Below are 12,937 nucleotides of genomic sequence, written 5' to 3'. Positions count from 1 at the left end.
GGGAGGCTACAGCCTGCAGAGCCGTGCGGCTGTCTTGTAGCTGGGGCCTCCGCATGACCAATGCGCACTGCTCTTCCCCAGCACGGCTCACGTGGGGGCTGTCCTGCTCTGGACTTTGGAGACTTCAGGACCAGGGGTGGTTGGGTAGGGGCTGACTTTCCAACTCCCTGACGTTTGATCTTCTAGGGTCACCTCATTTCTCCAAATACCTAATTCCACGTATAAACCGGGAGACTCCTGCATTGGGAGAACTCATTCATTCATTCATTCATTCGTTCTTCACGAACATGCTGACTCCTGCTCTGTGTCTACTGTGTGCTAGCATTCCAGGGCTCTGGGCATGACCTCATCTCTGGCCTCAAAGACTTGATGATTTAGAGAGAGAGACAGAGACATCAATAGTCACCACCTGGTGTGATCCAGGCTGTGATAAAGAGACGGTGGGAGCCTGGAAGAGGCACCGAACCTGGCCTGAGAGGCAGGGATGAGGGGCATATCTAGGGCGGGGTCCTGAATGAGTCAGTGAGGAAGGGGGATGGGAAGCTGGCCAACATTCCATGGAGAGGCCACCTATGAAAGGCTCAGAGGTGTGGGAGGCCTAGAGGTGTTGGTCAAATACTGCAAGGAGTTGGGATCTCTGGGATCAAAGACATGAGGGGTGGGGGGATGGGGGACACTGAGATCAGAGAGATCAGAACAAGAGGGATTTGTAGGGTGAGGCAGAGGGGATCCATGCTGGAACGCCTGGACGCCCATCCTACCTCTGTCCTAGACTTGCCGGGCTGCCGGAGCTAAGCACCCCCAATCCCGAGGCCTCAGTGACCCCATCTGCAAAATAGAGCCATTTTGGTGGAACCACTCCAACATCCGGCCAAGATCCCAGGATGCCGTCTGCCCGTGTCTGTGGAGCCCCACAGAAGCATGGCGAGGCCAGTGCTACCTCCCTCTGTATATTTCCTTCCTCTTGACATGCCTTCAAACGTCCTCATTGCACTGGGGACTCACTAGGATGGAGAGAAGGGGCTGGAGGCGACAAGCCACACACATAGGAAAAAGGAAGGACAGCTGTTCAGCAAGAGGCTGTCCAAGGGTAAGTTCCTCTGTGTCCTGAGCAGTGGCTAAGAGGGCAGGCGAGGGACCCAGACAGGGCACTGACCTGCCTAGTGTGGCCTTAGGCAAATCGGTCAGCCTCTCTGACTTCTTTCCTCCCCTGTAAAGTGGGGCTAATCAGAACAGAACCTCACTGAGTTGCTCTGAAGATTATATTAGGTGTCAAGGGCTAAGCACAACCCCAAGCACACAGGCCCCGAAACTGATAGCTACCATTAATAGCACGGGGGTTGTTTTCAGTGGGCGGGGCAGGAGTGAGTGCGCTGTCTGTTGGGTAGGCGGAGGGGTCTGGCTCTGCAAGGGTTAAAACAGGACCCGCTGCTCCCAGTCCCGCAGATAAGGTTGGAGGAAACACAGTCCAGGTCCCCCAGACCCTTCACAAGTGAATTTATGAGGTGCTGGTCACTTCCAGGCAAAGATTAGGGGCTCCCCGCAGGCCGCGCAGGAAACATTCAGGGTCAGTGGCCAGAAGGGACGCAGGACTCTCTTGAAAGAGCAGAAGGGGCGCAGACCAGATGGCCGAGGGACGAGGCCACAGAGTTTGGGGGGCGGGGGGTGGGGGGTGGGGGACGTGAGACAAAGACAGAAGAAGAGAGGAAGTGCAGGAGTGGCCCTGAAGGGCCAGGCGCAGGAGACAGGAGCCACCGAGAAGGAGAAGAGAGAAAATCGGCGGCAGGCGGGGAGTGGGGGGATCGCGACGTGCCGAGAGCACAAGGATGGGGGTCACTTGGCGGCCGCGCGTCTGTACCTGTGTCTGCCCGGCCGGCGGCGGCGGCGGGGCTGGGGAGAGGGGCAGTGCAGGGGGCGGAACGACGCCAGACCGCGGGCTGCGGGACCCGCCGACCTCCGGACCCCCGCCGGGCGACCCCCGCCCCCCGCCGCGCGCGCCTCCCGAGCGGGTTAACGCGCCGCCCCGCGCGCCGGCTCCTCCCCGCCGGGGCAGTGTCCGCGCTCCGCCGACGCCCTCACTCGACCTGGCGGCCGGCCCCTGGGCGGACGGCGCGTCCCTGGCGGCGGCACCGAACCCGCGCCCCGTGGATGCGCCCGCGCGCCCGGAGCAGCCGTCGGGCCTCCCGGGGAGCCCCCCGCGCGCCCGCCCCGACCAGGCTGCCCAGATGCGGGCGCCACTCTGCCTGTTGCTGCTCGTCGCCCACGCCGCGAACATGATCCCCCCGAACCGAAGGAAGAAGCAAGGTACCAGGGGCTGCGGGCAGGGTGGCAGGTCGCCCACAGCGGGGCCGACAGGGAGACGGCCCTTGGGACAGCTGCATGGTGCCCGGCGCCCTGGGCCACTAACTCCTCCGCGTAGCCGTCAGGCCCGCTTTACAGATGGGGAGACTGAGGCTCCAGGGTACCTGTTGAGCCAGCTGGCCCAAGGAAGCTGTCCAAGTTAGGAAGGGGCTGGTAGGGCTCTCTCACTGACCCGCTCCCCATAGTGGCAACATTGCTGAAAAGAAGGAGGGTGGCTCTGTGCAGAGATAGGAAGCCCAGGATACCCGGACTACGGGACAGAATTTTGGGCTTAGAAGCCATGCCTGGTATCCGTGCTGAGCCAGGAGAAGACATACAGCCCTGGGCCAGGAGTCCAGATGCCGCGGACTCAGCCCCAGCATTGACCCTGACTCTCGCATCACCTCGGGGAAGGCAGTGATTCTCAGTGGGCTCCCCCTCTGGTAAGGACATGAGCTTTGTGAATTCGAGATCTGAGACCTGAGTTCAAGTCCACTGGTTCTGGGATGACCTGGAAGAAGTCCCAGAGCCTCCCCCGCAACCAGGTTTTTCCATCTTGACCTCCTAGGAACACTAGGAAGATAACCCAAGGTTCAGACTCTAAGTGTACCTGGGGCACAGAGGGGACCCTTGCATCCTCACTGCGGGAGTCAGAACGTCCTCAGGAGGTGGGTTTGAGGCCGTCCCTGCAGAGTGGGGGTCGGCAGAGCCGGTGGGGCTGAGGAAGGCAAGCAGGCGAGCCTCCTCCTGAGCTGGTGCCGGTCCGAACCAACCTTGGAATGCCCGCCATGGCGCCAAGGCTGTCCTTCATTAAGGGAATCCCCTCTGCCTCCTCATGAGAACACCCATGCCATTTTATAAAGCCAAGGCTCAGACAGGTTAGGTAACCTTGCTAAGTTGTACAGCAGGTGAGCGGAAGATCCAGTGTCTTTCTTCCCAGCTGTGGTGTTAGGTCTCAGGAAGGCTACATGGGAGTAAGAAAGAGAGTCTGCCCTCTAGGGGCTTCTCATCCACTTGGGGGAAAAGCCCTGCCTGGACCCAGTGACTGCTGGAGCGGAGCAGGAAGCAGACGGGCTACTACGGGAGAACTGGGAATTGGGATTGGGGGGGAGCAGGGAGACTGGCCCAAAGGGCTCCAATCTCGGGTGTGACTGAATGGAGGGACCCAGGGGGAGGAGAAGTGGGTGGGCTTCAGGGTAAGCCGGGGGAAGTTTGGGACCTCGTGGTCCTGTGTGGATGGCCCTTGTATAGTGGTTGATCCCATGGGTTCTGGAGTCAGCCTGCCCGGGTCCAAATCCCAGCTTCCGCAGTGACCAGCTGAGTGACCTCGGGGAAGTCACTTTGCCTCTCCGAGCCTGGGTTTACCCACCTGAGGTTCTTTTAGAAAATCTCTAAGATTTTTCTCAGTGTTAAAGCAGACCAAAGACATGAAAAAGAAAAACTTTCTCCTCATTGACTCCTCTTTAAAAGAGGCATAGTAATCTGAAGTATCTAACTCACCAGGCAGCTGTGGGTAAGACTGAGTGAATTGGGGAGTGTGTGAAGGGAGTAGCCAAGTACACAGGCTCCTAGTGGGCATTTGCAACACATCTTCATTTCCTGCCCATGATGTCCCTGGCTATGGGAGGTGCTCTTTATCTGGATGGGGATTCAGAGAGGGAAACTGACTCGTCCAAGGTTGCACAGCAGGTAAGCAGCAAAGCAGGCTCGAATCCCGATCCATCTGACAGGGTGTCGCCTGAGCTGTGTTGGTCTTCCCTCTCAGAGCCTCAGTTTCCCCATCTGAAGAGGAGCTGGTTTAGGAGATCTTTGAGATGTTTCACAGTCCGAAAAAGACAGAGAGACAGACAGACATAACACACACACACACACACAGAATAAAGAAAAAGAAAACTTCCAATCTCTTTCCCCATCACCAGTCACTTGGTGAGGACGTTGGGCATGGCAACCCCTGACGCTGCCCCAGTTTGTCAAGGGGGCTCTCGGCGCCCCTCCCGGAAGCGGTTGATGTCTTGCGTAGGGGCCACAAACATGCCCCATCCAGCATCTCCAGAGAGAGGCTTGTGGCTCCACTTGTCAGTCGGGTGCCACGGATTTCAGTCCCACTCTGGACCCCTTTGTACTGTGTGACCTTGGGCGCGTGGACTCCCCCACTCCTGCCTACAGCCCCAGTTTCCCCACTGGCCCTGGGGTGGGGGTTGGGGGGTAGGAAAACCTTTCCTGTAGCATATTACGCAAGGGGGTCATAGGAATCCTGGCCAAATAGGTTTGGGAAACGCTTAGTTTAGCAGATTTCTTGACTGCAGGACTTACCAGAGCATTCATGGTGAAGCAGTGGGATGAGGCCTCAGGATCCCAAACTAATTATGCAGCAGAGGCCATTTTTCGTCAGATAGCTGCTTGGAAGATTCCACAGGACACCCCTGAGAGTCTTACCCGCTTTGACATTTTCCTGTAACTTTAGCAGGAGAGTGCGTCCCGAAGGCACCTGAGTGTTGGTCGTGCTTCATTTATCGGTTCCTTCACTTGTTCATTCAACAAGTGCCACAAGCTCTGTGTTGGGAAACTTGGAGATGCCAAGGTGTAGAGACCCTGGGCTGCCCTTGAGCAGCTGCCGGGGTGGAGGGATGTCCCTCCCCTGACTTCCCCAGCCTCCCCTCCGTGCCAGAGTCCTTAGCCTCTGCCTCCGGCCTGCTCCGCAAGGCCCAGCAGCAGCCCCCCTCGGGGCCTGACACCCGCACACCCCTGCTTCCTCCAGCTCTGGCGTCACTGGTGTTTTGGTTTTTTTTTTGATGAAACCCAATTTTTCTGTTTCTAAGACAAGCAAGAATGAAAGGCAAGGCTTGAGAAAGGTTCTTGGATCTCGAGTGTCTCTTACAAAACAACATGTTGATGAATTAAGTGTAAATGAATCAGAACCAGATGGAAACATTTCTCTGGAAACATGCTGGGGTGTCCTGGCAATGGGACAGTCAGGGAGTGTGAGGGGGCTCTGGTCTGCACCCCCCCCCCCAACCGCGATATGGAGCTTCATTTAGGCAATGAGGAGAAGACAGGCTGTGACTGACTTCCCTGATGTCCAAGGCTTGCTGGGGAGGGGGCCTGGTGGAGGTGAGAGTTTCCCCCACGTTTGCAGGGTGATTTTAAGATCCTTCTAGACCCGAGGCAGCCAGGGGCAGAGGGAATTCGGGGAATTCAGCTCTGGAATTCAGATAGCCCTGGGTTCAAATCCTGAGCCCTCTCCTACCCTACCATGCCTTCTCCAATCTATGATTCCACATCTGTGAAACGGGAACAGTTATACCTACCTCTTTGGCAGTTGGAAAGATTCACCGCAGTCCCAGAGGGAAGGTGTCCGGAAGCAAACAGTAGGCGCCTCATAAAGATTCTCCTCCTTCCCCCCTCCCATTCTACAGCCAGGTGGGATGCTCTCTGGACTTGGGGTAAGGGCATCTCACGTGGGTTGAACCTCACCTCTGCCCTTGTCCCTGCTGTGAGCCTTTTTCTTCATCTGTCAAAAGACTGTGACAGGGCTGACATCGGGGGGTGGGGGGTGATCGTACTCGTTCTCTGTAAATTGCAGAGCCCTGCGTGGACAGCCAGGCAGACAGCACTATCCCCTGTGCATAGCAGAGATGCTGAGACCCGGCAAGCAGGTGCCTGGGGCAGTGGCAGGGACGGGGAAGGACCCAGGTTTCTTGTCTCCAGGGCTGGGCCAGGGCTGGACCCAGAACAAGGTGCATCCCCCCCCGCTAAATGCTGGCATCCGGGTGATGCCAGGTAAAGATGCATGTCAGGGGCGACTCTGGAAGGGGAACGAGTTGCTAAAGGACGGGGAGAGGGCTGCTAACCGTACCTGGAGGGGTCGGGAAGGCGCTGCGTATTGGCAGAGTCCTGCTTAAGACAAGTCATTTTGGCCCCTTTGGGTCTGGGTGTCTTCATAAAAATATGGCTGGTTGGTTGAGGCCAGGAAATCAGGATGCTTGGCACATAGTAAGTACTCAATAAGTTTGGCTCCACTCACATGCCCTCTCCCTCCGCAGCCAGTTCTGGAGCCCACACTGGGCTCATAGGAGATGCTGCTTTCATCTCGCGGGCTCCCCCACCCTTGGGGGGGATCCACCTCCCTCTCCAGGGATGGAAACCGCCTAGCTACCACCCATTCACCAAAGGAGAGCCCTGAGGCCACTTAGCGAGGGCCGGCCATGCGCCAGGAGCTCCACACACAGGGAACCCTCACCGTGTCACTGCCTGGTGTTCTACCCATTTCCCAGACAAAGGAACTGAGGCTCACAAAGGGGCAGTGACCTGCCCAGGAACTCCCAACATGTGGGATGCGGACCCACGGTTTGGGGGCTCCAAAGCTTGTGCCCAGAAGTACAAATGGGGTCTGTTGATGGCTTGCAAGGTGGAGGTCTCCGAGAGGAGCCTTGTCACGGGTGGGACTTAACCGTTTATCCATCCATTTTTCCATCTAGTGGGAAAACGGACGCTTGCTTTAATCCAAAGTTTTCAAACTGAGATTTACAAGTCAGGAGCGGATCAGGGAGATCCATTTATTAAGTACAGCCAGCATTTTTGAACGGTACAGCGAGGGACCAGAACAGAACGGTATAGAATGTAGAGGGCCGGAGAGTAAATATTTTAGGCTTTGCTGGCCACACTTGACCTCTCACCTACTGTCCTTTGTTGTTGTTGTTGTTGTAGTAAACCATTCTTAGCTCACAGGCCGTGCAAAAACAGGCTGAGGGCCAGCTTTGGCCCACAGGCTATAGTTCGCTAACCTTAGAAAATACCAGAATGTGTTGCGAGGGTTAAAATTAAATATTATTTTGGGAAGTGCATTTCAGGCTACATGTACACGCGAACGTGTGTCTGAGTAGGTGAGTGCACTTGCTCGTGTGCCCATAGATGTGGGTTACGTGCGAGAGTGTGTGTGTTTGTACTAGCGTGTGTACTCTGCGTGCTGTGCATGAACGGATATACAGCTGTCATGTTTACCATTGTTGAGGAAGTGTGGAGGCTGCTGGGTCAGCTGAGCCCAGTGGGGTCCCCATCAGTCTCTCCGAGATGGGTTCTAGGAGGATCCTTACGGCACAGATGGGGACACTAATGCCCGGTGCGGGGGGGGTCACATAGCAGGTGCACCCAGGGAGTCTGGCTGCGGAGCTACAAATGCGACACCAAATCGCCTCAATGGGCAGCAACCGCCCCTGACACATTTTGCAGGTCGTATGGCCCTGAACCCGGTGGCTGCGTCCTTCCCAAGGCCTGTGGCTTTTAGTCTCAGAAGGTGGAATGATCGGTCAGGGCCCTGAATTTCCTCCTGTGTCAGACACCCCTGAGCAGCCAGTGGGTGCCAGATACTGCGTGGGCCTTTCTCGCTGACCCTGCCAGGTGGATGTGGTTGCACCCTCTGCCCTTATAGAAGAGGAAGGCTGCTTCAGGGAGGGTTTGTCCAAGGTCACAGAGGATATGCATGTGTGGCCTGGGTCTTCCAGACTCCAGACCCACCGGAGCAAATCCGGGCTACGACAGACTTCTCTGGAAAACCCATCCCATGCCAGTAACCATCCTCTTGTCCACACGGCACTTTACAGTTGGCAGAGAATTCCGCTTGCCTTCTCTCTCTGGACTTCTGGAGAAGGGTGATAGAATGATGGCATGCTGGGGCCGAAAAGGCCGACTGAGACCTCTGAGACCGATACCTGGGCAAATACGGAGGCTCAATCAGGGCAGCACGTCACCCACGGTCACCCAGCTGGGGGTGGAAGGGCAGCACGTCACCCACGGTCACCCAGCTGGGGGTCGAGACTGGGGAGGAGGGGAGGGAGGCTGTGGAGAGGCAGAGGAAGGCAGCCTGTTCCGGAGCCTGAAGGTCCTGGCGTAGGGCCTCTGAGAGCCTCAGTTTCCCTGGGTGGCTTGGCTGGGCTGGGTCTTCTGTGCCTTTCTCCCAGGTCTCGGGTAAACGTCAGATGAGGAGTGGAGTCAAGCGCGCCAAGGCTGTTGGTGGAGGCTTCTTAATAACGAGGGGCCAGCCCAGGACCGGGGGAGCCTCATATGGGCCCCTGGAGTTACCTGTGTGCCACATAGGTCCGTGGCTTGGCTGTGTTGTTCCATCCGAGGGAGCCGGCCGAGACCTGGGCAGGACTGAGAGCCATCCCTGCTTCAAGGCCGGACCTTCCCTTAGAACCTCAGGCCACGGACGCCGTCAGTACACAGAGCGGCCCCAGGCTCAGTAAACACCCAGGATCACGCTTCTCACCTATATTTCCACACACATACAGGTTCCTAAAAACATATATATGTATTTTTTTCTTTAAAAATACTTAACTCTCAGGGCGCCTGGGTGGCTAAGTCGGTGAAGTGTCTGACGCTTGGTTTCTGCTCAGGTGCATGAGTTCGAGGCCCGCGTCGGGCTCTGTGTTGATGGACCGCACAGAGCCTGCTTGGGATTCTCTCTCTCTCTCTCTCTCTCTCTCTCTGTCTCTGCCCCACCCCCCACCTCTCAAAATAAATAAATAAGGGGCACCTGGGTGGCTCAGTCAGTTGAGCGTCTGACTTCGGCTCAGGTCACGATCTCGCAGTTCGTGAGTTCGAGCCCCGCGTCAGGCTCTGTGCTGACAGCTCAGAGCCCGGAACCTGCTTCAGATTCTGTGTCCCCCTCCTTCTGCCCCTTGCCTGCTCATGCTCTGTTTCTCTCTGTCTCTCAAAACTGCATAAATGTTAAAAAAAAAAAAATTAAAATAAATAAATAAATAAATACAAAATTTAAAAATAAATAAATAAATAAATAAACTAAAAAGAAAAATACTTAACTTCTGCTGACATCAAAGGTTTCGAAAAGTCTGTTTTTGATCTGGTTTTACGTTCAAGCATTAACTCAATGCCAGGTGCTGTTACCTGTATTATTTTATTTGATTTAACAAGACCAGGCACTGTTCTAAGTACTTTATGTATATGAACTCATTAAGTTTTCTTAATATACCTACATGAGGTGGGCTCCGTTATGATCCCTGTTCTACAGATGAGAAAACTGAGGCACAGAGAGGTCAAGTAACTTACCCAAGGCCACACAGCCGAGGCTCAAATCCTGCCCGGTCCCAGAGCCCGAGCTCAGTCATTTCTCGGCCTCCCACGTTTGCTGTGAGGACTCTTGTCCATATTTGGCAAAGGAGGAAACTGAAGAGAGAGGGGCATTTCATAGAGTGTATGCAATTGCCATTTTTATAGGTCAAAACCGGCCCCACATTAGCAATTTCATATGCTTCAGTCCAGTAGCTTGGCAAAGTAAGTTTGGCAAAACCAGGATTGAAACCCAATTAATTCCAAAGCTTGGGTGCATAACCAGCCCGCCAGGCCTTCTCCCAGTTCAGCCACACAATAGCCTGTGAGGCGGTTTGATTCTATTATTCTACAGAGGAGGCCCTCCAAGCTCAGAGAGGACAGTTGACTTGCCAAGGGCACAGAGCCAGGATGGGGAGAAGCTGGGATGTGTCTCCAGGTCCCCAGGGGCCGGAACCTCCTATCTTGGCCCCGTGCAGCAGGCGGTGCTATTCAGACACACGCCCTCGGCCCCAACCTCGGGGATCCCCCCCCCCGCCCCCGCCGGGTCCCACAGGGAATGGTCTGGTTCCCACCGCTGACAAACTCGTCTTGGGCACAGCGGCTTCGGGCCGGGCCACCCCCTCCTGCCCCGGGATGATTTCTTGGAGTCATGCCGTGTGATTCATAGAGCCCCCACTCTGCCATCCGTGGTGGAGGCTCCAGTGCGCCACCGTGGTGGGGGTTCTGTCTCACCAGCTCAAAAGAAAGGCATTCCCAAGCCGGGGGGACCCAGACCGCATGGGGAAAACCACTCCCTTTCGCCAGAAGCCTCCACTTTCCCTGAAGTCCAACAGCGGTGCCCACATCCGCCGGGGCTGAGACACGCAGAGAAGGAAGGTCACGACTGCCCTTCAGGAGCATGCTCTGGTGTTGGCAGGCAGGCACAGCTGTCCCCAGCAAGTCCCAGATGAGCAGCGGGTGGCCAACAGGCTGTCACGAAGGCCATGGGCTCTGCCACTCACTGGCTAAGTGACCTTGGGCAGTTCACCTCTCCCTTCTGCGCGTCTGTTGGCTAACTTGCAAAGTAGGGCATTCCTAGCAAATAGGGGGTGCTCTTAAGACTTCCAGCACCAGGCAGGGAGGATGGGATTGGGGCTGGACATTCATGGGCTCAGCTCCCACCTCTGCTACTGCCTTGCTTGGGTGAAAATATTCCACTCCCAGTCTCAGTGTCGTGTATCAGTACAATGGGGACACTGATAGCGTCTACATCATACGGTTGTCTTAAGGATTAACATTATGCATGCAACCCACCTGGGAGATAGTAGGTGCTCAATAAATGGTGACACCCGTCATGCACCGGGAGGGGTTGGCTCTTTCCAGATCAAGTAACTGTGGACTTTCCAGAGTCCAGAGCTGTCCAGCCTGGTGTCAGACACGCCCCGGCCTGCGTTTGAAAGTCCTCAGGAGACCTGACTTGTCAAAAGAAGGTCACTTGGAGGAGCCCAGATTCAAAGGAGATGGTGGTCCTAAGTGCTGTGTGACTGTCGCACAGTGACTACCGTCTCTGAGCCTCTGTTTACTCCTCTATGAAATCCGACTCCAGAGGACGGCAGTGAGGCTGGAAGGATGTGTGCGTGTGTGTGCGTGGTGCTGGCACGTTATAAATGTGTAAATGGTGTGATGGCTATTTGTGGATGAGGCCGTCGCGGGGCCTGACGTCCTACCCTGTACCCAACGCAGGCTGGAAAAACCCAGTCAGATGCTGTCTTTTGGACATGCTTTTCCTTCCTCCTGCCCCCGTCCCTCCCTTCTGGCAGGCATCTGAGTCCATCGGGCTCCCTAATTCATAGCACATTATCCGCACCAGCCGTGCAAAATCCTGCCCTTGTTTTCCATTTTATTTTTCTTGCTTTCTTTTTTAAATTGTTACAAATTGCTGGTTTTTTTATTTTACTCTTACATTTGTTTCACTTCTTTAAACTTTGTTCTCTTTTATCCCACGTAAACAGTTTAATTTTATTTTTAAATTTTTCACTAATTACTCCAGGGAAGAGAAAAAAAAAATAAAGTTTTCACCATTATTAATTGCAGTGTTTCCTTTTAATTAACAGAATTTTGATGTATTTACGCTTACGTTAAAAGTGCATTTTAAATTTTGCTTTTACATTTTGTTTTTCTTAGTTATTTTTATCTTATTGTTTTAGTTTAAAAATGCGACTTATTTTCTATTTCTGTCAATTTTAAGTATTTGTATTTGATTTTCATTCCTCTTATTTCCTCTTATTTCATTCCTCTTGGCTTTTTATTTTATTTTGTTTTGTTTTTCAATTTTTGTTTTATTTTTATTTTTATTTATTTATTTTTTTAAACATTTTTGTTTATTTTTGAGACAGAGAGAAACAGAGCATGAACGGGAGAGAGGCAGAGAGAGAGGGATACACAGAATTGGAAGCAGGCTCCAGGCTCTGAGCCATCAGCCCAGAGCCTGACGCGGGGTTCAAATTCACGGACTGTGAGATCGTGACCTGAGCTGAAGTCGGACGCTTAACCGACTGAGCCACCCAGGCGCCCCAATTTTTATTTTATTTTTATTTGGTCCGCTTTTTTATTGCGTTTCCTGAATATTTTTCATCAGTTTGTAGGACTCACGGTGTTACCTGTATATTGACCCCATGTTGGTTTTGACATTGAAAATATCTTTCATCAGTCCGACACCCATCTGCTAACTTTGTATGTCCTTTGGAGTTTAGAAATCATTATCCATGATACTGTTCATGTGGTCAAAGCCCACGAGCTTTTTGGGGAAGGGGGTTGTCTTCTGCCTTCTGGTCTGGGCTTTTTAATCTTAGAAAATGTCCTTATAAGGGGCACCTGGCTGGCTCAATGTGCGATTCTTGATCTCGGGGTTGTGAGTTCGAGCCCCACGTTGGGCATAGGTTATTTAAAAAGAAAATCTAAAAAAAAAAGAAAGAGAGAGAGAGAAAGAGAAAGAGAGAAAAGAAAAGAAAAGAAAAGAAGAGAAGAGAAGAGAAGAGGAGGAGAAAAGAAAAGAAAAGAAAAGAAAAGAAAAGAAAAGAAAAGAAAAGAAAAGAAAATGTCCTTATAAGAAAGTCTCATTAGAAGGGTGTGAGCCCTCGGCTCTCCATCCCTCAAGCGGGCCACCCTTCCGTGACCCATGCCTTCCATGACAACATGCGGGCCTCGGCCCCTCCCCAGCACACTATTGGAATTCTCAAATGCAGGGGATGCTTCTCAGTTCACCCTCGTCCCTGAATGTCCCCTCGGTCACTGCATTCCAGCTGGCACTTGCTGGTAGCCAGACCCTGTCCTTGGGGGCCCCAGACTGATGGAGGTGTAAGGCCCACCAGAGTGGGTCTTAGTGTGCGAGTAGGAGAGGTGACAGTGAAGTTGGCTTGAAGGGCATCCCGAGGGGTGTCAGAATCCTCCCCACGGGGCTGAGCAGCCCCAACCTGAGGCAGGCATTTTCTTAGGGCTGTTTTGGCTAAAGGGCTACAGTTTATGGATCATCTTATTGTCTAGCATCAAC

At 53.9% G+C, this 12,937-nt stretch overlaps 1 protein-coding gene across 1 annotated transcript in view; it reads left to right on the top strand.

Moving 5' to 3' along the window:
- The first annotated feature begins 1,737 nt into the window (after positions 1 to 1,737).
- RSPO4 (R-spondin 4) overlaps positions 1,738 to 12,937 on the top strand; it is a 35,226-nt gene continuing 24,026 nt past the window's right edge. The window contains exon 1 of the mRNA XM_045445039.1: positions 1,738 to 2,304. Coding sequence (XP_045300995.1) covers positions 1,827 to 2,304 — 478 coding nt within the window. The 5' untranslated portion in view covers positions 1,738 to 1,826. The remainder of the gene's footprint in view (positions 2,305 to 12,937) is intronic.

Source organism: Leopardus geoffroyi, chromosome A3 (genome assembly GCF_018350155.1).
Source record: "Leopardus geoffroyi isolate Oge1 chromosome A3, O.geoffroyi_Oge1_pat1.0, whole genome shotgun sequence".
Classification (NCBI taxonomy): domain Eukaryota; kingdom Metazoa; phylum Chordata; class Mammalia; order Carnivora; family Felidae; genus Leopardus; species Leopardus geoffroyi.
The sequence above is the reverse complement of the archived record's forward strand: the minus strand, read 5'-3'. Positions and strand labels throughout refer to the sequence as shown.